Below are 26722 nucleotides of genomic sequence, written 5' to 3' on the forward strand. Positions count from 1 at the left end.
ATTTATTATTTTAAATGTGTACTGCTTTGAGACAATAATCTTTTTTACTGTAAGCTGTCCCTGCAGCTGTCGACGTTATGTACTGACATTGCCGCGCATTTGGGTTTTGGGTCCGCATCCTGACTGCTCTTCTTTAAACTCTTGAAAGCTTCTTTCTCCTTTATTTTTCAAACGCTGCTAGCTTCCTTCTTTTTTAATGTCCCACACTCGAGGAGAGCCGATGGGCTCCCTCACAATCGTGGACCATTTTTTTAGTAAGCTCTGCAGGTGTTTGTCCCTTGAATTTTCCGGAGCTTATTTCGGATCTGCTTCAAGCGTGCCAAACTTTTAAATCTTCTCCTTGTATTTTTTTAATCGCACTGCAGCGATTGCTGCCACTACACTGAGCAAGCTTTCTTTTGTTTTTGTACATCAGGGCTGCTTGTAGCCGGCCAGCTTCATCGCTTTCATTTTTACAGCGTAAGTATCTTTTTTAGGTCAATGGCTGCCAATCAATCTCTCCAGACTAGAAAATGAACAATGCAAGTGTGGAGTTTCATTCCTTCAAATGGCAAATTATTGCTGGAGATTTAAAACATTTAATTCCTTTTAATTTGAGGAGAAGAATTGAACTTTTCCTATCTGTCTCTTATACCAACCTTTTCTTCACTTTATTTTGTTTCTTTTTGTACCTGATTTGACATTGAATTCAGCCACATCCAATTCAGTTTCTTGATTTGATTTATGCTTGTCACATGTATTGGTATACAGTGAAAAGTATTGTTTCATGTACACTATACAAAGCATACTGTACATAGAGTACATAGAGGAGTAAGAAAGGCGAGGGTGCAAGAATATAGTGTTACAGTCAGCTAGGGTGTAGAGAAAGATCAATTTAATATATGATAGGTCCATTCAAAAGTCTGATGGCAGCAGGGAAGCTGTCCTTGAGTCAGTTGGTACGTTAACCCAGCCTTCTGTATCTTTTCCCCAACGGAAGAGAGTATATCCGGGGTGCGTGGAGTCCTTGATTATGCTGGCTGCTTTTCCGAGGCAGGGGGAAGTGTAGACAGAGTCAATGGATGGGAGGCTGGTTTGAGTGATGGACTGGGCTATGTTCACAACCCTTTGTACTTTCTCACGGTCTTGATCAGAGCAGGAGCCATACCAAGCTATGACACACCCAGAAAGGATGCTTTCTGTGGTGCATCTGTAAAAGTTGGTGAGAGTCGTAGCGGACATTTAAGACCATAAGACCATAAGACATAGGAGCGGAAGTAAGGCCATTCGGCCCATCGAGTCCACTCCACCATTCAATCATGGTTGATTTCAACTCCATTTACCCGCTCTCTCCCCATAGCCCTTAATTCCTCAGTCCTCCTCATATAATCTCATTGATTAGGGAGATAAACCTTTGGTCCAGTCATCCACTGATGTCCCATATATCCTGGTGTCCTAGCTGCATACTATCAGCTTGCATTTCCAGCAAGATGCAGAGTAAAACAGATATGCCTGAAGAATGAAGGGAAATGTCTAACTGGGCACACCATCAGATGCTTTGCCCCAGCATATTCTGGCCCTTTTGAGAATTAAGCACTTTGTTTTCAAACAATGCTAATCTTTATTTATGTAATTCTCTGGTGTAAGGTTACTCAGACACAGTTCAAAGATTTTTTTTTTTAAAGCTGTACAAAACTTAACACTCCTGTTGCGTCAGCATCAGCCCTGGAGCCACAGTGCTAGAAACATAGTGAGAGTTACAATAAAACAACAGTATTTAATTTTTAAAGACTCAATATCTTAAAGGTGAGGTGAGATTGGCTCCAATCCAATTCACACAGAAGAGCAACACAGCTGCCCAATATTGCACCAAACCCACTCACTTTCCCCCTCGACAATTCCTCAACCTTCAACCTGTTCATTCAAAATCCTTCTCCTCATCTTCCTACCCTTGTAACCACTCTCCAGTCCTATGTGTCAGCTTGGTCTCTTCTAGACATTTGTGTAATCTCGAATCCGCCTATCGCCTCTCCTATTCTCTTCAACAACATCACCTCCCCTCACAAACGCCTCCGGCCTAGCAATGTTTTCACAATCTTATGGTCACTTTCTAAACCCCTCTACATTACTGCATTGCCCCAGCTTCAAAATCTCCCTTAAAACCTTATTGGACTGTTCCTAATTTAGCTCCTCTCCCACCCTCACTCCATACAAGTGCGAGTTATTACAATTGTTGGTGGGTATTTAATTACTGGACAAAGTGTTTGCACATATCCCTCTTCCAGGTACCATGCCTGAGGGCATTGGTGGCCAGGTTTTCTATTGGATTGGTTCATCGCTATGTTTGGCAAGGTACATTAGTGGTTTACCGTTGCTTCTACAGCAAAGCTGTCCGTACCACCTGCCATTAGGTGTGTTGGAAGGAAGTACAAGATGAGAATCAATCTGTGTGGCCACATTATGAACACACCTTCCTTGACCATCTAGTCCTGGAGTGGGACTTGAACCCAGAGCTTCTAGCACAGAGGCAGAGATACCACCCAATGCGCCACAAGACCTCCACATCACCATCATTTAAAAAATATCCAATTGCAACTTGCTGAATTCCAACAGAAAAAAACCCTGAAAGCAAATGTATTACATTTCTTCCTTGAAGAAAGGAGTAGGAAGGGTTCCTTTTAAAGAATTTGTTTTCACAACGCTTGAAAGTTGTAATGGTCCCTGCCTCTGTTCGCCCAGCACTGTGGGTGTGCTCTGACTGAACGTCACAGGGAGGGAGGAGAAAATCATACTTAAAAAGTCAGACTGCAGACCAGCTGCCAGCAGACACCAGGCACACAGCCAGAGAGAGAGAGGTAGTGGGTGAAGATAGAGTGTGTGAGAGAGTGAATGGAGAGTGAGTGAAAAGGGTGAGAAAGAGCGAGTGGAGAGTGAGAGTGTGAAAAGAGAGAGAAAAGAGAGAGGGGGAGAGCAAGGGAAGGGGGTGAGAGCGAGGGAAAGGGGGTGGGAGCAGGGGAAGGGGGTGAGAGCGAAGGAAGGGGGTGAAAGCAGGGGAAGGGGTTGAGAGCTTGTGCTGGAGCCAGGAGGATGCCGCTGCCCCTCTCCCTGCTACTTGTGGCCGCCTTCGCTGCGCTGATGCCTGGCGGAGGGGAGCCTGTCTTCAAGAAAAGGGATCACTCGGACACGCAGCTGAAGAAGCACCGTGCTCCCCGAGTCCTGAGCACCCAGACAGCAGAGGTGAGAGAGAAGACAGCACTTCCCCCAATCCTGCTTTCTATGGGGATGGTGACAAGGACGGGGAGGATGCTAAAATCTGACCGTCCCCAATTTGAACTTGTCAGCTTTGAAATCCGAGAGCTGCCAGGTTTCCATACCTGACAGCTGGATATTTGTCCTTTTAGAGTTCCCAGTTGTTGCTATCATTTACCGGTGTGCAGCGTGTGTTGGGAATTGCATTGTGCCTTTTCCAGCATGGGGAATTTTCCCTATTTGGAATTCTGGTGCTGTGAGATTGCAGTTATACTGCCCTTGGTGCAAATAGTGAGCCCCATCAGGCAAGTTGCTGCAGTCTGCTTGTTAGCAGGGAAGCCTTGCACACCCTGTGTGACTCTCACTCTGAGGTTTCTTGCTGATCCTGTCAGCAGGAATAAGTTCAGGAGTGAAAATCCCTTTCATTTAAAAAAGGCTGTATTGTTAGCCCCCCCCCCATATCTGTCAGGCATGGTCTCCTATTAGGATGTGGTTTCACAAACAATAACATCATTGCTAAAACCAAAATTGTCTTTTAAAGTCCATAATTCTGACAAGGAATCAATGGATGTCAATCAGATCCCCAGTAACTGATGTAAGCTAGACTGACAGTCAATCCTTCCAGTCCTTGTACTTGCTTAGCCAGCTGAGTCACTAGAGGAGCTTAGCAATTCCGCCCCCCCTCTGCCCCCCACCCCCCCGCCCCACCGCCGCCCTCCCCCCACCCTCTCCTCTATATCTAATGATTTTTTGCCCTTACTCTTATGCACCCAGATCGGGAGGAAATATCTATTAACAATTTAAATCCCTCAACACCCTCTCAATCTTCGAAACTCTGGGGAATTCGAGTCCAGTTGATGGAACCCATTTATGTAGCCCCCTAAACCCCAGATTCATTCTGGTGAATATATGTCTCCTTTAAGTCCCATACTTCCTTCCTTGGGCGCAGGGTCTCATGAAGGCTGTATCAGGCAATGAAGCTGAGATCTTCCTGAACTCTCTGGTTCAGTGTAACTAGTTACATCTCACCAATGTAATGGTGGAACCGAACAGTTGATATTAGAAGTTACGCACAGTGCCTCTAGTGACACTGACACATCATAAAACTATTCAAAGGTGAGAACTAGAGTTAACATAGTTATTAGATATTATGCAAATTTTTGAGCAAAATGTTATGCTTGCCAAACTTAGAGATATTCATGATGAGGTACGGAATTCTTCAGACAGAATGAAGTGCTCTCATGTCAGGTATAGGGACTGAGCTGCAGAGTAAAGCTTCCTATACTCTGTTGAATAATCTCTGATCAAAATCAATTGTTGCTCACTTCCTTCCAGATTGAGTATCAGGTTGGGAATGGGAGTGGAGGCTAAAGGAATTGGGAAGGGGTTGCAATGCTCCATGGGACACTGCTGGGACTGGAGGTCAGGATGATATCTGTCTTAGGCATTAGAAATCTGAAATCCTATCCTCTGAAAAGGTCGTGAATTCTGGGGCATTTTTGTTGGTTAGGGGTGTCCGGGGTATGGAAATATGGAAGATCAACAAGACTGAAGCGCTCCTCAGCCAAGAGCTAATTAAATGGCAGAACAGGCCTCAGCATCTTGGTGGTCTATTCCTGTTCCTACGAAGGCAGTGAGTGTATTCGACATATTGAGGATAGATCAATTTTACTTGCTAACCTTTTGACAATTGGGGACGACAATGCTGCAGTTTGCTCAGCAGACTAAATGGACAATGTAGAGGCCATGAGAGGCAGGTTGAACTGGAGCTAGAAAATTTGGACTTGTTAGAAAGCTTGGCCCTGTCTTACAGTAAGTAACTTCTTCCATTTCCCACAACAAAAAAGCAAAGAATCTGAACTTAAGTAAGGGCCTTGTCACATCCCTCAGAAATGTTCCAGTGGGATTTTAGCTCCTCTGGAATATAACTGGAGAATATGCTGGAAATGTGAATGTGAAAGTTATTCTGCCCATGTAACATGGAAAGGAATGCTAGTAATTGAATTCTGATTAAATTCATTTCTGATTTATGTTCATTGAACCATCTCCATTTGTCTCCAAGGTAATTTTCTTGAAAAACAAATCACCTAAAGGGAAGTTAAGAATCATTTATTGTTTAATATATTCCCCATAGGAATACTTGAAAAAATTTGGCTGGGGCGATCCTGTCGATTGGGAACATCAAGTGTCAGGGAGGGATTCGGCTCCACAAGAGGAAAACCCAGCTCCCCGAGATGTGCCTCAGGTCATGACTGAAGGACTTTCTGGAGACTCTGTCACAAAGGATAGTCTTAAGGAGCCCAATGATAACCCTGCTTACCTTCAGAACCTCAAGACCTTCCAGAAAGCCAATGGCTTGAGTCCCACTGGAATCCTGGACAACGCCACCCTCAATGTAATGAACCAACCTCGTTGCGGTGTGCCTGATCAGATGATGCTGGACAACAGCTCTCTTTTAAACATAACGTCACGTAACCAATCGGACAGTACGTCTCCCAACAGGACAGTCAGCGACTCGAACACCACCCAGTCTGCCACAGATCCAGAACCTGTCCGGAGGAAGCGCTTCCTTGACCGGCTGATGGAGCATGCCAGGAAGAAGCGAGACGGCCTGGATGCTCTCGGAGGAACTGCCAGCAGCCTGGGCTTCTCGAAGAGAAAGCTAAAATGGCGCCTGATGGATGAAGCCTTCACCATCCAAATGAGTGTTGAGCAGCAGAAGAATATCCTGAGGCTGGCCTTCCGCATCTGGAGTGAGGTGACGCCGCTGGAGTTCGAGGAGGACTTGACTTCTCTTCCTGCTGACATTGACATTAAGCTGGGCTTCGGAACAGGTAAAACTAAACGTGCACAAACTGACGTGCGAGCTGGTCAGTTATCAGACAGAACCTCTGACTGGACTCATCTACTCTAGAGCATTACATAGGAATTGCAAGTGGTCTCAGAATTCCTGGGCTGGGGTAAGATAGGGCTTGGAGGGGTGGCTGGTGGAAATACAGAAGCCTCCTCATCAATGCTCTGTATTGATCCTTGCTGGAGAGGGTGCATGTGTGGGCATTGATTGTGCACAAGAACGTGCTGTGCCACAGGACTTTTACATACTGATCCTTACAACCAAGGTTCAACTTGAGAGCAAGGCCATTTGGGTATGGTAATAGAGGGCAGGGAACACTCATGGTATTTGCACCTCAGCACAAGTTGTGATCAGGCAAGGAGAGTGGAAGGGTTCAAGAATGAGACAGCGCCACTCACCCTAGCCCAATTGTAATGCCGTGTAATTGAAACTACATGTCCACAGTAGCTGAATAAGACACACTGGAGCGGAGAGCCGTGGGGGAACAGGGCAATTTCAGATCAGTTGGTAGATTAAAATGTCTGAATCCCAACTTCCCAACCTATCTCGTGTGTGTGTGTGTACGTGTGTGTATACATGTGTATGTGTGTGTACATCTACGTGGGTGGGTGAGTGTGTCTACGTGGGTGGGTGAGTGTGTGTACGTGTGTGTACTTGTGTGTGTGTGTACTTGTGTGTGTGCACTTGTGTGTGTGTACGTGTGTGTGTACGTGCGCTGTGGAAGTAAAAGGTGAGGGATAGCAATACTGGAAAATGGGACACTTCCTGTCAATGTTAAGTGCACACAGTTCAAGGCAAAGGTCCCTTTAGCCTTTACAAAACATCTCAAAAGAGCGGCAGTTACTAACACTTCAACACTTCCCACATCCGCCAGCCTGTCCCCTCCTTAAGGAAAAGTGTAAAAGTAGTTATATAACTCATTTGATGCAGGGCTCTTACTGGCAAAACAGAATTGCCTAAATTTGGGCTAGATTCCAACCCAAAGTGTAAACCCAGTGTTGAATCCATTGCCCCCACCCGAATGTGTGTAATTTGGCACATGATAAGTACTTGTTCCCTGACTCCATGCCAAAATATAATGGCGGTGTGAAAGTACATTGGATTATAGTCAAATAAAGATATAAATAGCTACTGAAACAACCTTTTTATGCTGCATAATAATGATTGTGCTTTGATAATAGCCTTGCGTCTAATGTTTGTCTATCGGACACCAGATATCACACTTTGTTGGAAAGTTTATGAGAGAGAGTGAAAGACTGGGACTTTTCATCTTGGTTTTCCCTGACCTGCTGCCTGAGATTCCCAAGCAGATTACTGACCCATTAATGATCACGGAGACTTGTAACCAGCTACAATAAACTGAATCCCCACAGGGAACACCGAGAACTGGTCTTAAAGGGATAGTCTAGATTAACCATTAAACATCACAAGCATGATCTGGGTGCAGCATCTTTTGCATGGTGTCCAACCTGGTCCATTGGAAAGTCTCAGGGTGCCTCAAGCAATGAATTGCTTCTGTAAAGGTGACGGTTGTCATGAAAGCAAACTTCTAATATCAGAATGACTATCGTTAAATGGACTAGCAATGTATTCATCCCTCAGTAAATGTGTCATGAATAATATCTCAACAAAGGTTGCCTCTCTAAAAAGGAGCTCTTAAAAATGATCACCTTTCAGATCGCCAAACCAGAAAGGAACTTGCATGTGAACAGGAAATCCCTGATCAAACTATACCCCTCAAACCAGACTTGCCTTTACACTATTTCACAGTATCCTCAAGTGCTTTACAACCAGTGAAGTGTGGTTGGCACATGATGACTACTTGTTGGCCATTGTAATGCAGGAAGCCAGTTAGCTAACCTGTGCACAGCATGCTCTCACACACGGAACTGGGACATATGAGCAGATAATCTGTTTTCAGTGCTGCTAGAAAATAAGTTGTTTATTCATTAGTGTCACAAGTAGGCTTGCATTAACACTGCAATGAAGTTACTGTGAAAATCCCCTAGTCGCCACCCTCTGGCACCTGTTCGGATACACTGAGGGGAGAATTTAGCATGGCCAATGCTAACCAGCTGTGGGAGGAAACCGGAGCACCCGGAGGAAACCCACGCAGACACAAGGGAGAGCATGCAGACTCCACACAGACACGGCCAGAATTGAACCCGGGTCCCTGGCGCTGTGACGTAGCAGTGCTAACCACTGTGCCCTCATGCCGCTTGGCCAGAGTGTAGGGGTTGAACTCACCTGCTCCTCTTTGAAATAATGTAATGAGATCACTTATGTCCACCTGAGAGTTCAGCCGGAGCTTCAGGTTGACGTTTTACCTGAAAGAGGGCACCTCCAGAGAGTGTAGAGCTCCCTCAGTACCCCACTGGGAGATCCTCTCGGATTTGGAGAGGTGTGCAGACTGCTCACACTGCCTGCCTGCAAGCCGCCACCTTTCATTTGGGCCGGTGAACCTCATTAAAAGCTTGTTTTACAGCTTGAACGACTGGAGGTGGCGTGAAAGGATAAAAGGGGAGAAAGAAAGAATGAAGAAATATGAGAGATAATTACCAACCGCCACTTTTAGAAAGGGTTGACTCCACCTTGCTGTCTTTTTGAGGCATAGAGTTCACAAAGCACTTTGTAATACATGACTGATAGTCCCCAACAATTCTTGTAAACCAATATTATTGAAGTATAGCGGTCAGGTTAACTCCTTCACTGCCATAGCTTTACTAGGATTGCCTTCTGTATGGTGCAAACTATTTTATTTAACCTACACCTGCCCATCTTCTACTCTGAATGACCACTTGCATACATCCCATAAATCTGGCATAGTGTAAGGTCCATTTTGAAAGATTGAATATTGAAAAGGATTCAGTGAATAGACTGTGGTGGGAATGCGCTGTTTTACACATCAGCCATGGAAGATAAGCTTTTCCTTAACTGTGAATATTAATCTGGCTGGTTTTCATTGGGCTGAGATGGGACAGACATTCTCCTCTGTCAGGTATTCCCACCCCCGACTTGACAAGAGGATTAGATTGTTCAGTACTGGATCCCAGTCAAATATGGAAAGGTGCCAGGCCCCCTGTCAACTCCAACATGAAAGCATATTACTGCGGATGCTCAAATGTGAAACAAAAACAGAAAGTGCTGAAAGATCTCAGCAGGTCCGACAGCATCTGTGGCGAGAGAACAGAGCCAACGTTGAAACGTTAAATCCGTTCTCTCTCTCAGCAGATGCTGTCAGACCTGCTGAAATTTTCCAGCATTTTCTGTTTTTGCCCCTGTCAATTCTGGCAGCTGTTGGAGAGAGATGGGTTTCATCGGAACAGACTTAATCCATTTGGGATCGTTGGCACAACTGGTCCCCCACAAGGCTGCCAGATCTGAGAACATCTCCACCCAGAGAAGAAATATTGTAACTGCATTTGTAGTAGTAGGCTTTCAGCTCAGGCAAACATCTGGGAATTAACTCCTGCTGTTTATGTTGTAAATCGTCTTTTAACAGACAGCAGAGTTTGGCTCACTGACACAAGGCACCCTGAGGTCTGGCTTTAAAAGAAGCTTTTAAATAACATTGTTTTCCTAGCTATCTTTCCTCATGGTGACTTGCTCTCCATAATTTAACACCCCTTTCTGCTGACGCCCTAAATAGCTTGAAGCTGAATAGTTGATGTGAAACGACAACAGTGGAATAAACAGTCCATAAAGGGGGCAGACCATTAATAGCAGAACCAGCTTTCTGTAGAATTGAACAAGCTCCACAACTACCCTGTATCAAAAGCCAAAATTGACCTGTAATGTTTGATCCTAAAACCAAGTCTCTCTTTTACTTCAGTCTTGGGGATCGTACAATAGGGAGTCTGAGAACAAAAAGTGTTGGCATTCATAGAGAAAGAAGGGCCAGCACATTCAAGGCACACAGGGTTTGATCTTCACACCTGCAGAGAACAGGCGTGTAGTAATCAATCTACCCTGCCCAAATCCCATTAACACCTAAAAGAGATTATTCTCCTGTACTGAGTTTCTTCTTAATCACAATCAGACAATGAAGAGTTTACAACTGAATTGGAATCTCACTGTGTTGAATAACAGCAGCAAATTGCAGTCATTTTGCATCTTCGATATAGAAAAGCTTCCAAAAGCCCTTGGCAGAGGCATAATCCAAAAGAAAAATTGACACAGAGCCAAAGAAAGGAATATTAGAATAGCTTGGACAAAGGGGTGGTTTGTAAGGAGGGTCCTAAAAGAGGAACAATGAGGGGGCTTCAAGAGGGAAATACAAGGCATGGGATCCAGGTAGCTGAAGGCACAGCCGTCAATGGTGGGAGAAGGGAGAGGGGGTTTCGCTCAAAGTCAGGGTTCTGCAAAGGGTTTTAGGGTTGGATGAGATTGTGAAGGTAGAAACATTTCAGGTTACTGGCCTCGGGATACACTGGCTGTACTGCAGATTGCAAGACCTAAACTTCAACCAGCTGCTTAAGTGCTCTGATTTGAGGGGGAGCTCACAATGCAAGGTAAATCCTGTTTCAAAAGGCACCACTCCACCCAGATACCCTCTGACCCTAACTCTAGAATGAGGCAGGAGCCTAGGAATTGCCTTACCCCATCTTGTCGACCACTTACCTGGAAATGTCCTGGAAATCCTTAGGCTACATAAGGTAATGGAAACTGAGCCTAATAGTCTGCATCGACCTTTGCTTGCCCTCTGCTGGCAAAGAATGAAAATTCAGAAAAATCAGTCACTCCCTGTTCCAAACATTTTTTATGAATTTCACTTATGTGACCTTGAAATATTGTGTGTTTAGAACATAGAACAGTACAGCACAGAACAGGCCCTTCAGCCCACGATGTTGTGCCGAGCTTTATCTGAAACCAAGATCAAGCTATCCCACTCCCTATCATCCTGGTGTGCTCCATGTGCCTATCCAATAACCGCTTAAATGTTCCTAAAGTGTCTGACTCCACTATCACTGCAGGCAGTCCATTCCACACCCCAACCACTCTCTGCATAAAGAACCTACCTCTGATATCCTTCCTGTATCTCCCACCATGAACCCTATAGTTATGCCCCCTTGTAATAGCTCCATCCACCCGAGAAAATAGTCTTTGAACGTTCACTCTATCTATCCCCTTCATCATTTTATAAACCTCTATTAAGTCTCCCCTCAGCCTCCTCCGCTCCAGAGAGAACATTCCTAGCTCCCTCAACCTTTCCTCATAAGACCTACCCTCCAAACCAGGCAGCATCCTGGTAAATCTCCTCTGCACTCTTTCCAGCGCTTCCACATCCTTCTTATAGTGAGGTGACCAGAACTGCACACAATATTCCAAATGTGGTCTCACCAAGGTCCTGTACAGTTGCAGCATAACCCCACGGCTCTTAAACTCCAACCCCCTGTTAATAAAAGCTAATGAGCTTTTAATGACACTAGTTTATATTTTACCTGAGTGAGATTTCTAATGATCTAACTTCAAATGCAACAAAATGGAGAGGGGCTGGCCATTGCCTTCTTTGTCCAATTGGAGTTCGGGTGGTGGAGGGGCGGGGAAGGAGGGATCCTCAGAAAGATTACGGCCACTTCTCAGGACCAACACCACTTTTTCCATGATGACTCCACTAAGTGATGGGAACATGGGTGGAAAGGCAGCTAGGATCTGCTCCTGATGCCAGTCATGGTTGTGGTTTTAGGATCAAACACATGACAGGTCAATTTTGAATGGAACGGTGGAAAGAAACATAGAAACGTAGAAAATAAGAACAGGAATAGGCCATTCGGCCCTTCAAGCTGCTCCGTCATTCATTATTATCATGGCTGATCATCCAACTCAGTAATCTGTTCAAGCTTCCCCCCCATATCCTTTGATCTCCTTCGCCCCAGGAGCTATATCGAACTCTTTCTTGAAAACATACAATGTCTTGGCCTCAACTGCTTTCTGTGGTAGAGAATTCCACAAGCCCACCACTCTCCTCATCTCAGTCCTAAAAGGTTTACCCATAATCCTTAGACTATGACCCCTGGTTCTGGACACCTCCATCATCAGGAACATCCTTCCCGCACCTACCCTGTCTGGTCCTGTTAGAATTTTATAAGTTTCTATGAGATCCCTCTTCATTCTTCTGAACTGCAGCAAATAAAATCCTACCGACTCAATCTCTCCTCATATGTCAGTCCCACCATCCCAGGAACCAATCTGCATTCCCTCTATAGCAAGAACATCTTTCCTCAGATAAGCAGACCAAAATTGCACATAATATTCCAGGATAAAAGCAAAATATTGCATGCAGCTTCTGGAATCTGAAACAAAAACAGAAAACGCTGGAAAAACTCAGCAGGTCTGATAGCATCAGTGGAGAGAGAATAGAGCCAACGTTTTGAGTCAGGATGACCCTTTGTCAGAGCTGACCACACATCATCATTTCTTAGGCATTAACTGGTCCACCTGTCAAGCCATCAAATAAAAATAATAACCATCTTTTAGAACAACAATTTAGCTCTTTCCAAATGCAGATAAGGGATTGATGCTCACTTGAGGTCCACCCCTCACAATTGGCTTGCCCTTCATAGCCAGTGGCATTGTGGACTTTACTCAGGGAAACCAACCATTCAGACTGCCTGACAATAACAAAAGTGAGCAAGCTACCTGACTCCGCAGTCAGGTGGAGAAGGTGTGCTCCTTCTAAGCTCATCTTACAAGTTTTTGCCTCCATGGTCCTCCTACCATTGTTGCCACTCTACTTCCATCACAGCTGTTTACAGCCCTACCCCTAATCTACACTAACCCCATACCTCAACAAAAACACACCCCCAGTCCCAAACCACAATTTACATGTATCCTGACCCTGAATTCCAATTCCCTATGATCACAATCCAGACCTATGTCTTCCCCCAATTAATACTGCCCCCTAGTACCGACCCTGATTCGATTTCCCAGGCCCGTTCCCTTATTCCCCCACAAAGTCCGGACTCCTAATCCTGGTTTCACCCGATACTGGAACCGATAGGCCTCACCTGTATACCTCAGAGCTGCCCAATATTACACAACACTTTGCCAACAATGAGATCCAAGGCCCAACACCCAAGCCTCACCATTCGAGTACAGAGAGTTTACCATCTGCACATGAATGTCTGGGCCAAGGTTTGTACAACCATTAATTATGAAGCTGCCTCAGTCATTTTATATTTCCAGAGAATTTCTTGGTTTGAATATTTTGTTTTAAATGGAATGGACTGCTGAAGTGTGACGGATGTAATATACTTGATGGATTTTTCAGAGTTCACACATTGCAGGTATTCTGGTAGGCTTCTGCCACAGCTCCAGCTGGAGACCAGCTTAAACAATATCTGGACCAGAGGCATTGATTAGCCGGCAGCTCTCCAAGGCGGGAGTGAGAACCGAAGTCCTGCCTTCGGCCAATCAATGCTCGTTGGAGCATGAAATAATAGCAGGCCCTGTCAGAGGCCAACCAGAGGGTGGTTGGAGAAGGTTGTTTTTCAAACTGGAGGCCTGTGACCAGCGGTGTGCCTCAGGGACCGGCGTTGGGTCCACTGTTATTTATCATTTATATTAATGTTTTGGATGAGAATATAGGAGGCATGGTTAGCAGATGACACCAAGATTGGTGGCCTGGTGGACAATGAAGAAAGTTATCTTTGATTTGATTTATTATTGTCACATGTATTAACCCAAGCCGGGAATTGAACCCAGGTCCCTGGAGCTGTGAAGCAGCAGTGCTAACCACTATGCTACCGTGCCACCCCCAAGGAGAGCAAGTAGAAACACATTTTCTGCAATGTTCTCACTGTCTTGCTTTAACTTATAAAACTTTGAACTGGGGATCTCTTGGGGGTTTGTGAATACTTTAAAGTGCAGTAGAGCATCCACAAATAAGTTAGGCTTGGAAACCACATCTTAACCAGGTCTGTTTGTGCTTGTGTTCCAGGGCAACACCTCGGCTGTTCTCAGGACTTTGATGGGACAGGACAGATTTTTGCCCATGCCTGGTACTTGGCCGATATCCATTTTGACGATGCTGAACATTTCGTTGTTGCCAACAACGGTCAGGGCATTAGTCTCCTTACGGTATTTCATGTGTTTTATTAATGCTGCAATGTTCTCTCTCTCCTGACATAATCAAAAGTTAATAAACCCGTAGAATCATATGTCTTAATCTGGAATTAGTGATAGAGTCATTGGGACTGCAATTCTATCTTTGATCATGTTGGTTGGTGCTTCCAGCACAGCTAACATCGAAACTCATACGCCATTCTGCTCTTTGTCCGTAACTATGGAGGCCATTCCAACAAATGCTACTGCACCTCCAGCTAAGTTATAGCTGCAGAGTGGTCACCTCAACATTGAGAAGACCAAAAACAGATTGGGTGTCCGCTTTACGGAACATCACTGTTCAGTCTGCCGGCATGGCCATGAGCTTCCGGTTACCTGACATTTTAATTCTCCACCTTGCTCTCGCACTGACATCTCTGTCCTCGGCGTGCTGCACTGTTCCAGTTAAGTTCAACACAAGCTGGAGGAACAGAACCTTATCTTTCAATTCGGCACTTTACAGGCTTCTGGACTCAAAGTTGAGTTCAACAATCTCAGACTGTAATCTTTTTTTATTAAGTTTTGGGTGATGTGAGGCCAGCATTTATTGTCCATCCCTAGCTGCCCTTCAGAAGGTGGTGTTGAGCTGCCTTCTTGAACCACTGCAGTTCCTGAGGTGTAGGTACACCCATAGCAGGGGGGAAATTCCACTATTCTGACCCAGCGACAATGAAGGAACGGTGATATATTTCCAAGTCAGGATGGTGAGTGATTTGGAGGGGGAACCTCCATGTGGTGGTGTTCCCAGGTACTGCTGCTCTTGTCCATCTAGATGGTAGTGGTTGTGGGTTTGGAAGGTGCTGCTTAAGAAGCCTTGGTGAGTTCCTGCAGTGCATCTTGTAAATGGTACACACCACTACCAATGTTCGTTAGTGGTGGAAGGAGTGAATAATTGTGGAAGGAGTAGCAATCAAGCAGACCTCTTTGTTCTGGATGATGACGAGCTTCTCGAGTGTTGTTGGAGCTGAACTTACACAGGCAAGTGGAGAGTATTCCATCACAGTCCTGACTTGTGTCTTATAGATGGTGGACAAGCTTTGGGGAGTCAGGAGGTGAGTTACTCACTGAAGGATTCCTAGCCTTGGATTTGCTCTTGTAGCCACATATTTATATAGTTTATTTTATATGGTTAGTCCAGTTCAGTTTCTGGTCAATGGTAACCCCCAGGATGTTGATAGTGGAAGAATGCCATTGAATGTCAATGACGATGGTTAGATCCTCTTTTGTTGGAGGTGGTCATTGCCTGGCACTTGTGTGGCACAAATGTTACTTGCCACTTGTCAGCCCAAGCCTGGATACTGTCCAGGTCTTGCTGCATTTAGACATGGACTCTTTCAGTATCTGAGGAGTCGTGAATGGTGCTGAACATTGTGCAATCATCAGCAAATAACCCCACTTCTGACCTTACGATGGAAAGAAAGTCATTGATAAAGCAGCTGAAGATGGTTGGGCCTCGGACACTATCCTGAGGAATTCCTGCAGTGATGTCCTGGAGCTGAGATGATTGACTTCCAACAACCACAACCATTTTCCTTTGTGCCATGTAGGACTCCAACCAGCAGAGGATTTAACCCCTGATTCCCATTGACTCCAGTTTTGTTCAGGCTCCTTGAAGCTATGCTTCGTCAAATGCTGCCTTGGTGTCAAGGGCAGTCAGTCTCACCTCACCCACTCTCATCTCTACCCCACTTTATTTCATTTTCTTTACAGGTTTCTTTTTTTTCTTATTTTAGCCAGCAGTGTATCTGCTCTAGGTCCATCTTTTGTTTCTTTGTTTCTTTTCTTGTCCCATCATCATTCCTTTTGGTTCTGTGAGACTAACCTTTTTGTCATTCAATCTCTCCTATCTTCATCCCTATCACACACCCCGTTCCCCACCGCCCTCCTGCTCAAACTCTATAACCATTCCCAATTTCAGTTTCCAGTTTGTGGAATTGGCATTAATTGATGGGCAGGGCAGTGAGTTCCTAGCCTACAGATATAGAGTCATAGAGATATACAGTACAGAAACAGGCCCTTCGGCCCAACTCATCCATGCCGACCAGGTTTCCGAAACTGAACTAGTCCCATTTGCCTATGTTTGGTCCATATCCCTCTAAACCTGTCCTATCCATGTACCTGTCCAAATGTCTTTTAAATGTTGTAACTGTACCCGCCTCTACCACCTCCCTGGCAGCTCATTCCATATATACACCCACCACGCTCTGTGAGAAACAGTTGCTCCTCAGGTCCCTTTTAAATTTTTCTCCTCTCACTTTAAACCTATGCCCTCTGGTCTTGGACTCCCCTATCTTCGGGAAAGGACTTTGGCTATTTACCTTATCTATGCCACTCATGATTTTATAAACCTCTATGAGGTAAACCCTCATCCTCCTATGCGCCAGGGCAAAAAGTCCCAGCCTATCCAACCCCTCTTTATAACTCAAACCTTCCAGTCCCGGTAACATCCTTGTAAATCTTTTTTGCACCCCTTCCAGTTTAATAACATCCTTCCTAGAGCAGAATTGTACACAGTACTCCAAATGTGGCCTTACTATGTCTTGTACAGTTGTAACATATTCAATGCTCTCACCAATGAAGGCAAGCGGGTTAGGCAGGAGGAGAACGAGAGAGAGGGAGAATGAATATCAGCCAGTGCCCCCACTAAAAGATGCAAATATAGACATTAAGTGAGAACAGGATTGGAATCAGGCCCGACACCCATTCTGGTTGAACAGCCTACTGATTAGGTCCAGTTCTGGGAAGGTGGGAGAACACTGCTAAACCATTAAAATCAAGTGGTACAGCAGAGACAAAACAATCTTTGAAGCCGTAATGTAATATTTGGGGTTAGGTGACAGCTCAGAGGTGCTCAAGCTTCAGTCTCATGGTATCACCTGGAGCTCCCAATTATCTGTAATTGTAGTAATTGTTCACACAAATGCAATAATCCATTTGTTCAATATCAGAAAAGAGAAATCCTAATGTTCTTGGAAACTACTTTGGTAAGGATTAAGAGCAGATTAATTGAATAAAAAAGTTACAATCAAGCAGCCAAGATTAGATCAATGCAGCAGTTCATGAAAAGGATAATACTTTATTAAACAACTCAATGAACTTCCACAAAAACCGGAGGAAAAGGGATACTGCACTTGAAGTAAACCTCATTGTGTTACCTTACTTCTTTTGAGTAACCTAAAGGCATTGTAGCCAAGAAAATGATCTCCTTGTTGTGGCTTGGGTTTACAGACTACTTCCTTGCATTTTTCTCTTTCAGGTTGCTGTCCATGAAATTGGCCATGCCCTTGGTTTGTCCCATCTCCTTCGAAGAGGCTCTGTCATGCACCCCAACTACGACACCCGAAGTGAAAACTTGGAACTAGACTGGTTAGACAGAAAGGCGATACAACGCTTATATGGTAAGAACAGGCACGGGGGACATGCAGCTTGGTGTGACATCAGGGGACTATTTGTATTCTTGCTTTTGCCAAACAGCTTGCCTGGGATTCTACTCAACTGATACTTTGCAATCTGTTAGTAATGAGCTTACATGCGACCTGGTCTTCACAAAGAAGAAGCATGAAATGCTTTCAGTATCGGAGCATCCAATTTAGTTCCACGCAGTCAGCAACAGTAACTTATTCTTCCTCCCTTAACACACAGGCGTTTGTGAAGGTGCTTTCAACACGGTGTTTGACTGGGTCTACCAGCGCGAGAATGCTGATGGCACCGTAACTTACCACTTCAATACATACTTCTTCAGGAAGAGCTGGTACTGGATGTACGAGAACCGGAGCAACAGAACACGCTACGGTGATCCAATTCCGATCTCTGCAGGCTGGCGCAATCTCCCTGACTTGGACATAGATGCGTTTGTTCACATTTGGACATGGAGCAGCAATCTTGAGGAGAAGAGAGATGCGCAGTACTTCTTCAAAGGTAAGATACACCTTGGTCACTTTTTTAGGAAGGTTCAGTTAAAAAGGATGATGACAACTCCCCTGCATGCCCCCCCCCCACCCCCCCCCCCCCCATTACGTTAATAGTTAACACGTTGCCTGATGCAAAGTTGATCTACTCAGGCTAAAATGATCCCACACTCTGTTCCCCAGCCTGTTCTGGGTGAATGGGTTGCTCCACTGGGCGGGGTGGACAGTTACCGGCAGATCCGACCAAAGAACACAGCCGTCAACTCAACAGACTGATCAAGACCTTTGATCCGGACCTTCAGAGCACCCTTCGTGCTCTCATCCCACGTACTCCCCACGTTGGAGATCTCTACTGCCTCCCGAAGATACACAAGGCAAACTCACCCAGCCGTCCCATCGTATCGGGCAATGGGACCCTGTGCGAGAACCTCTCTGGTTACGTCGAGGACATCCTGAATCCCATTGTACAAAGAACCCCCAGCTTTTGTCGCGACACTACGGACTTCCTACAGAAACTCAGCACACATGGAGCAGTTGAACCAGGAGCACTCCTCGTCACAATGGATGTCTCGGCACTCTACACCAGCATCCCCCATGACGATGGCATTGCTGCAACTGCCTCAGTATTCAGCGCCGACAACTGCCAATCTCCAGATGCAATTTTACAACTCACCCACTTCATCCTGGACCACAATGTCTTCACCTTCAACAACCAGTTCTTCATCCAGACACATGGATCAGCCATGAGGACCAAATTCACACCTCAATATGCCAACATCTTCATGCACAGGTTCGAACAAGACCTCTTCACCGCACAGGACCTTCAACCGATGCTATACACTAGATACATCGATAACATTTTCTTCCTTTGGACTCATGGTGAACAATCACTGAAACAACTATATGATGACATCAACAAGTTCTGTCCCACCATCAGGCTCACCATGGACTACTCTCCGGAATCGGTTGCATTCATGTACACACACATCTCCATCAAGGACGGTCACCTCAGCTCTTCACTGTACCACAAGCCCACGGATAACCTCACAATGCTCCACTTCTCCAGCTTCCACCCTAAACATGTTAAAGAAGCCATCCCCTACGGACAAGCCCTCCGTATACACAGGATCTGCTCAGATGAGGGGGATCGCAACAGACACCTCCCAGATGCTGAAAGATGCCCTCATAAGAACAGGATATGGTGCTTGACTCATCGATTGACAGCTGCGACGCGCCACAGCGAAAAACCACACCGACTTCCTCAGAAGACAAACACGGGACACGGCGGACAGAGTACCCTTCGTCGTCCAGTATTTCTCCAGAGCGGAGAAGCTACGACATCTTCTCCGGAGCCTTCAACATGTCATTGATGAAGACGAACATCTCGCCAAGGCCATCCCCACACCCCCACTTCTTGCTTTCAAATAACTGCACAACCGCAAACAGACCATTGTCCGCTGCAAACTACCCAGCCTTCAGGAGAACAGTGACCACGACACCACACAACCCTGGCACAGCAACCTCTGCAAGACGTGCCGGATCATCAACACGGATGCCATCATCTCACGTGAGAACACTATCCACCAGGTACACGGTACCTACTCTTGCAACTCGGCCATCGTTGTCTACCTGATACGCTGCAGGAAAGGTTGTCCAGAGGCATGGTACATTGGGGAGACCATGCAGACGCTACAACAACGCATGATTGAAAACCGCTCGACAATCACCAGGCAAGAGTGTTCTCCTCCTGTGGGGGAACACTTCAGCGGTCATGGGCATTCGGCCTCTGATCTTCAGGTAAGCGTTCTCCAAGGCGGCCTTCATGACACACGACAACGCAGAGTTGCTGAGCAGAGACTGATAGCCAAGTTCCGCACATATGAGCACGGCCTCAACTGGGATCTTGGGTTCATGTCACACTATCTGTAACCCCCACGACTTGCCTGGGCTTGCAAAATCTCACTAACTGTCCTGGCTGGAGACAATACACATCTCTTTAACCTGTGCTTAACCCTCTCTCCACTCATATTGTCTGTACCTTTAAGACTTGATTACCTGTAACGACTCGCATTCCAACCATTATTTTGTAAATTGAGTTTGGGTCTTTATATACCCTGTTTGTGAACAGAACTCCCACTTACCTGATGAAGGGGCAGCGCTCCGAAAGCTAGTGGCTTGTGCTACCAAATAAACCTGTTCGACTTTAACCTGGTGTTGTGAGACTTCTTATAGTATGTTTGAGAGAGAGAGAGTGAAGGAGTGTGAAAGGGAGAGAGTGAGTGCATGTGAGAGAGAAAGTGAGTGTATGTGTGAGAGAGTTTGAGTGTGAGAGACTGGGTGCGAAAGATGAATGTAATAGAGAATGAGTGTGCGTATGTGAGAATGAGAATGTGAGAAAGTGAGTCTGTGAGAGGGAGTGAGTGTGAGATAGTAAGTAAGTGTGAGAGAACCCTTTATAAAAGAATGTTTAACTCCCACTTTTACAGCCCAACTTGAAACTATTTAGTTGTTTTTTTAAGAAATTAATTTGTAACTTTTTTATTGTCAGCTGTTGTTGTCAAGAGCAATGTAGTCAATCATGTGCAAAGAATGTTCTGATCAGTTGTAGATGAATTAAATATATTCAGTAAATTTAACCAGGTTAGACTACTTTTGACAAGGATAATGTATAACTGAGAAATATTGCTGAAAGAAGTTATGGAAAGACAAGTATACACAAAAATCTTCCAGGATGTTATAAATAGAAGCATATGACTGGAATTTTCCAGCAGTTCAAGCTGGTGGGATCTTCTGGTCCCACCGACGACACACCCCGTCGCAGGTTTTCTGGTGGCAAGGGGTGCATTCAATGGGGAACCCCGTTGACAACAGTGAGACCAGAAGGTCCCATCACAAGCCAATGTTGGGCCGTGTCCGGTTGCCATGAAACATGCAGCCCATCATGTAGAAAAGCAAAGTTTGTAAATCAGTCGTTAGGCCACAGTGGAGTGTTCAGTTCGTACACCACATTTTAGGAAGGATGTCAAGGCCATGGAGAATATGCAGAGGAGAGTTACTAATTGGACATACAGTTAAAAAGGAAAAGATTTGCAGGAAGGAAAAGATTTGAAAGGAATGGAGAAAGAGCAAAGGAATGGGACTAATTGCATAACTCTTCCAAACAGCCATCACAGGTACATTGGACTGAAAGGCCACCCTCCTTCTGTCCTGTAAGGTTCTATGGCAGTATTCTATGATTCTAAGTATGTGGTAGTTTTCTGGTCACTTGCCGTTTTAATTCTCTGTTCATTTCCTACTCTGACCGCGGCCTTTTCTATTTTTAAGGTATTATTGTTATGAGCTTCCACCACACTGGTTGGAATTTTACTGTCCCACCTTCCACGGGAATCAGAGCAGGCGCAGGGCAGACTATGGAAAGGTCCGTTGACCTTGTGCAGGATTTTATGATTTTGGGACAATAGTCATAAAATCCCACCCATTGTCTTCATTTGAACTGAGTGTAACATGGCTGCCTGCAGCCTATCCCTCAAGGCAGAGGTCACATGAGTACAACAAGCCAGGTCAAACCTTTGGTTCATAATTGCATTTCATAACCTAAATAATTACTGACAGATCTCCCTTGTTGTTGCTCACCGTGAGTTTGAGGACATACTGTTGTACAGCAAAAGGATATGATCAACAAAGTGTAAAGGAAAAGTGGTACTGCAAATGTTTTCGACATTAACAGGAGAGGAACCATGTCATTTCTGACCATGAATCATATAATTCCTGGTCTGTCTTTCTTCTGCTTAATGTGTTCATTATCTCTGATTTATCTACCACCCTCTGTAGTTCCTTCAGTCAAATGAGATGTTAAACCAGACCCAGTCTGCTCATTCAGGTGGACATAAAAAAGATATTACAGTCCAATGTTGAGGAAGACCAGGGAAAGTCTGGCCAACTTTACACCTCAGCCAACATCACTAATAGATTATCTGGTCATTATCGATTTGTGGGACATTGCTGTGTGTAAATTAACTGAAGCCTTTCCTGCAGTAGTGATTACACTTTCAAAAAGGTTATTTTTCTTTCATGGGATGTGGGCATCGCTGGCAAAGTCAGCATTTGCTGCCCATCCTTAATTGCCTTTGAACCGGGCAGTTAAGAGTCAACCGCATTGCTGTGGGTCTGGAGTCACATGTAGGTCCAACCAGGTAACGGCATTTTATTTTCTAAAGGAGTGAGCCAAATGTGTCTTAATGACAATCAAGTTTATTTATTAGTCACAAGTAAGGCTTACATTAATACTACAATGAAGTTACTGTGAAATTCCCCTAGTCGCTACAGTCCAGCAGCTGTTCGGGTCAACGCATCTAACCAGCACATCTTTCAGAATGTGGGAGAAAACCGGAGCACCCGGAGGAAACCCACACAGACACAAGGAGAACGTGCAAACTCCACACAGACAGTGACCCAAGCCAGGAATCGAACCCGGGCCCCTGGCGCTGTGAAGCAGAAGTGCGAACCACTGTGCTACCGTGCTCTAGATTACTAGTTCAGTGACAATATCACTATATCACCATCGCCTCCCCTAAAAATTATATATAAATGCAAGCCTTACTTTGAGTAAAGTTTGGGTTACAACACCTTGACTTTCCATGACTTTCTCACACACACCCAGTGAGACCTAGAAAGCAAGAAAGTGAGGAATAAAAGCAGGGTATAATCATTATTCTGCTAGAAGATGTATCTTTATACTGTAAATAGAAATTATCTCACAGTTGGTAGCGGGGTTTGTGTGCAAACCTTGTTATTTATCTCTGAAAGATTGTTTAAGAGACAGGTATAAAAAGCAATTAAAAGGTTAAGGAGGCCAGAATGCAAAGGGAGGAAATTGTGATTTGCTTAGGGGCAGCACAGTGGCACACTGGTTAGCACTGCTGCCTCACCGCGCCTGGGTTTGATTCCTGGCTTGGGTCACTGTCTGTGTGGAGTTTGTACATTCTCCCCATGTCTCCGTGGGTTTTCTCCGGGTGCTCCGGTTTCCTCCCACACTCCAAAGATGTGCGTGTTGGATAAATTGGCCATGCTAAATTGGCCCTTAGCGTCAGGGGGACTAGCTAGGGTAAATGCATGGCATTATGGGCATGGGGCTGGCTGGGATTGTGGTCGGTACAGACTCGATGGGCCGAGTGGCCTCCTTCTGGAAGGTAGGATTCTATGATTCTATAACTTTGATCAGACCCCATCTGGATTTCTGGGCACCGAACCTCAGGGCGGATTATCAGCCTTGGAGAGGTGGCAGTGCAGATTGATACCAGGATTTGAAGGGTTAAGCTATGAGGACAAGTCACACAAACTTGGCTTTGTTCTCATTGAAAATTGAGGTGTTTAAAAAATGGAAAGAATATTCCACAGAGGATTCATTTCCTTTGGTGTGGGAAGCAAAACTGAGGGGACATAATCTTAAATTGGTGCTATTTTGTTCAGGAATGCAAGCAGAGAGCACCTTTCACACAAATTGTCATCGCAGCCGTCCTTCCCACTTTCAAAAGGGTGATGGAGGCCACTTGAGGTTCTCTGGACTGAGATTGATAGATTTTTGTTAGATAAGGGTATCAAAGGTGAGTAAATTGATTTGTGGTGCAGATCAGCCATGAATGGCAGAATATGCTCAAGGGGCTGAACGACCTACTCCTGTTCCTAATGGTCCTATGTTAATGAGTCACGTGGATAGGGACAGGCACATGGCCCCTCTGTCTTGACAGCATCATCAGTGCAATTGAGCGGGGGCCGGGAGGGGGAACTGAACCTCAGCCATCTCTAATTCTGCCCATCTGCTTTGCAGGGACTCAGTACTGGCACTATGACCCCATTAACGATATGGCTTTTACTCAAGATGCACATGGCACCAGATATCCCAAGCTCATTAGTGAAGGTTTTCCTGGTGCTCCCAGCCCAATAGATACGGCTTATTTTGACAGGAGAGATCGGAACATTTATTTCTTCAGGGGCAATGAGGTAAGCTCAGCTTTCACATTTATAAACTGATTGTTATATATGAACACTCAGAAGTTGAATATATAATTTACTTTAAAATGTAGGTCCCCGAGGTTGACAGTGTAAATAGGCGACCTTCCACAGTAGTCACTGATATAGATTGCACTGGAGTTCAGTCTAGAGAGGACTCTGGCCAACTCTTGCTCTAGACTCTCTGTTGCTCAGCTCTTGAAGCTTTCCCACCTTTTTCTCAAACTCCTGGTCTCCTGCCCCCACCTTTCAGGATTATGATCTCTCCCTCATATGGCCTAACCCTCCCACAGACTCTGAGTTTGTCCAGCCTCTCACTTTAATGCTTCCCTTTCTCAACCCCCTCTCAGACTTGTTATGGGATCTTCCACATCTAACTGAGAGGCAGAACAGGGCTCCATTTAATAACTCATCTAAAAGAAACTAGCGCTCTGGCACTGCAGCACTCTCTCAATAGTGCACCGGTGTATGTCAGCCTAGACAATGGGCTGGATCTTCTCCTCTGTGTCAGGAAATGCAGGTTGGGCCATTTCCAGAATTTGTAATCCTGAACCCATCAGCTCCTCCCAGTTCCATGTTATTTTTGTCTTTTTGAGATGTGGCTGGGCAGGGTTCGGGTCTGCCATCTCCCAAGGCAGGCCCAAGGCAGCAATGGAGGCAGATGCAGAGTCAGGCTGGTTAGAAATCCTGCCTTGGTTCTCTAGATGGTTGTTAGGCCCTCTAGCCCTCACCCTCTTCATCCCCATGACCCCTTCCATATCCCCACAACCCCTCAGTGCCCACCTCTACATACCCATCCACCCCCAAGCTTTTTCCCTGCCCCTCATGCATCTTCCATACTCACTCTTCCTGTATCCACTATGCACAGAATGAATCAGCCAATGAAATACTCACGATACGACAAAAAATCAAACATGCTTTGAAAATCTCCTTTGAAAAAAACTATTCATCTTACAACCTCATGAAAGCATCATTAAAACATAACCTACTATTAATTCACAGAAGCTTTAATCCTCTTAATACCTCTTAATCTTGTTTAAGTAAACACACAGACATTGAAAAACACACCAAAGAAAGAATAACTTACTATTACCCCATAAATCTGTCAATCAAAGAAAAGCCAGCACTCCCCTTCAAGCTGTGTCAACATTGTCTACTGAGCTAAGCCAATTAGCTATTCCTGGAGCTCATCCAAGCATTCATAATGAGGTCATCTGTCCATTCCTACTAGGATATGACGAGGCATGATGATATGAGGGGCATGGAGTTGGCATGAGAGTTATAAGAGGGCAGAGGCAAGACCTTTTAAACTTACTAGTCAAAATGTCCCGAAGCTGATCTGGGAAAGACCTTCCAGGCTTCTAAATCCCACCCATCATGAAAATAGCATGGGGGGAGATAAAATTCAAATTTTCCCGTGGCCTTTGTAATGGCAACCCTGGTATCAGAGGACCTGCGTGTGAGGCCATGACCTGCCACATTTCCTGACTAGGGAAAGATGGAGTGGGTCAGGAATGAATGTTTGCTGCATCATGGCCCTCAGGTTTACCCACTCACAACTCAATTCTGGACAGGTGCCCGGAGGGAAAAGTCCAGACCTGTGTACTTAAGTAGGACATGAACCGACAACCTTCTGCCCCAGGAATGAGAATGTTACCAACTGAACCTGAGCTAATACTGATGCACCATCAATAAAACACCTTCTCCAACAAGAACAGGAATGGAGAAGAAGGAGGGGGGGGGTCTTTGGATGTCTTATCTTCAAAGCAACAGAAAGTGAACCCAAAGTGAGTGTAATAACATCAGCCTGTTTGATTCAGTTCCATCCTGCACATCTGTCCTTTTGCTGCCTTCCCACAGGTGACCGCCTTCACCATTGATCGGAACCAGAAAGTTAACGGGTTTCCCAAAAAGATTGTGGACTTCTTTCCTCCGATGGTGGCTGGCGACCATCCAGTAGGGAATCTGGATGCTGCATTTTACTCCTACACACACCGTGCCCTCTTCTTCCTGAAGGATCAGTACTTCTGGAGGGTGGTGAGCGAAGCGGAGCGCCTAACCAACTCAGCGCTGCCGGCCAGGGGCTTGCATGGCCACGGAAGAGTGTCCGAGCGATGGTTCGACATCTGCGACATCCACCCGTCGATGCTTAGTGCGCCGTCCAGTTAAGCATTACACGGGTTGCATATTCGAGGTGCAGTGTCACTGTTGCAGGCGGCTGTACTTACACTAACAGCGGGAGTGTGGGTGGGGCTGCTAATTGAATGATTCTACATGCATTTTGTAAATAGGTTCTATCCTTTTGTCTATCACAGTTTCAGTTAAACAGAGAGGGATGGGTAGGGTGCGGCTGGTACTTTGTCAGTTTTAACACATGGCCCTGTTTCCGTGTCTCTTCAATTTTAACGAGAGGGGTCTGGGCTGGGAAAGGGTCCTCGAGAATTGTGACCAAATCACAGGCAGTGTTTGGCAGGACGGCACAGAACACAGATAAATACAAAAGTCCGCCATGTGTGGACATTTTCCAATATGTTTCAGATCTCAGCGACAACAAGGGCAATAAACTCGCTGGAAAAGGCAATATTAAACAGATTATTTGTCAAAACTGCCGTTTTTGTAT

At 45.3% G+C, this 26722-nt stretch overlaps 1 protein-coding gene across 1 annotated transcript; it reads left to right on the top strand.

Annotated features, from left to right (window-relative positions):
• The first annotated feature begins 3066 nt into the window (after nucleotides 1-3066).
• On the top strand, nucleotides 3067-26271 carry LOC144505364 (matrix metalloproteinase-21-like). Its single transcript, XM_078231484.1, has 7 exons — nucleotides 3067-3216; nucleotides 5363-6062; nucleotides 14022-14161; nucleotides 17442-17583; nucleotides 17828-18103; nucleotides 23921-24093; nucleotides 25963-26271. Exons 1-7 carry the CDS (start codon nucleotides 3067-3069, stop codon nucleotides 26269-26271), a joined length of 1890 nt encoding a protein of 629 aa, XP_078087610.1.
• Nucleotides 26272-26722: the final 451 nt, after the last annotated feature.

Source organism: Mustelus asterias, chromosome 16, assembly GCF_964213995.1.
Source record: "Mustelus asterias chromosome 16, sMusAst1.hap1.1, whole genome shotgun sequence".
Classification (NCBI taxonomy): domain Eukaryota; kingdom Metazoa; phylum Chordata; class Chondrichthyes; order Carcharhiniformes; family Triakidae; genus Mustelus; species Mustelus asterias.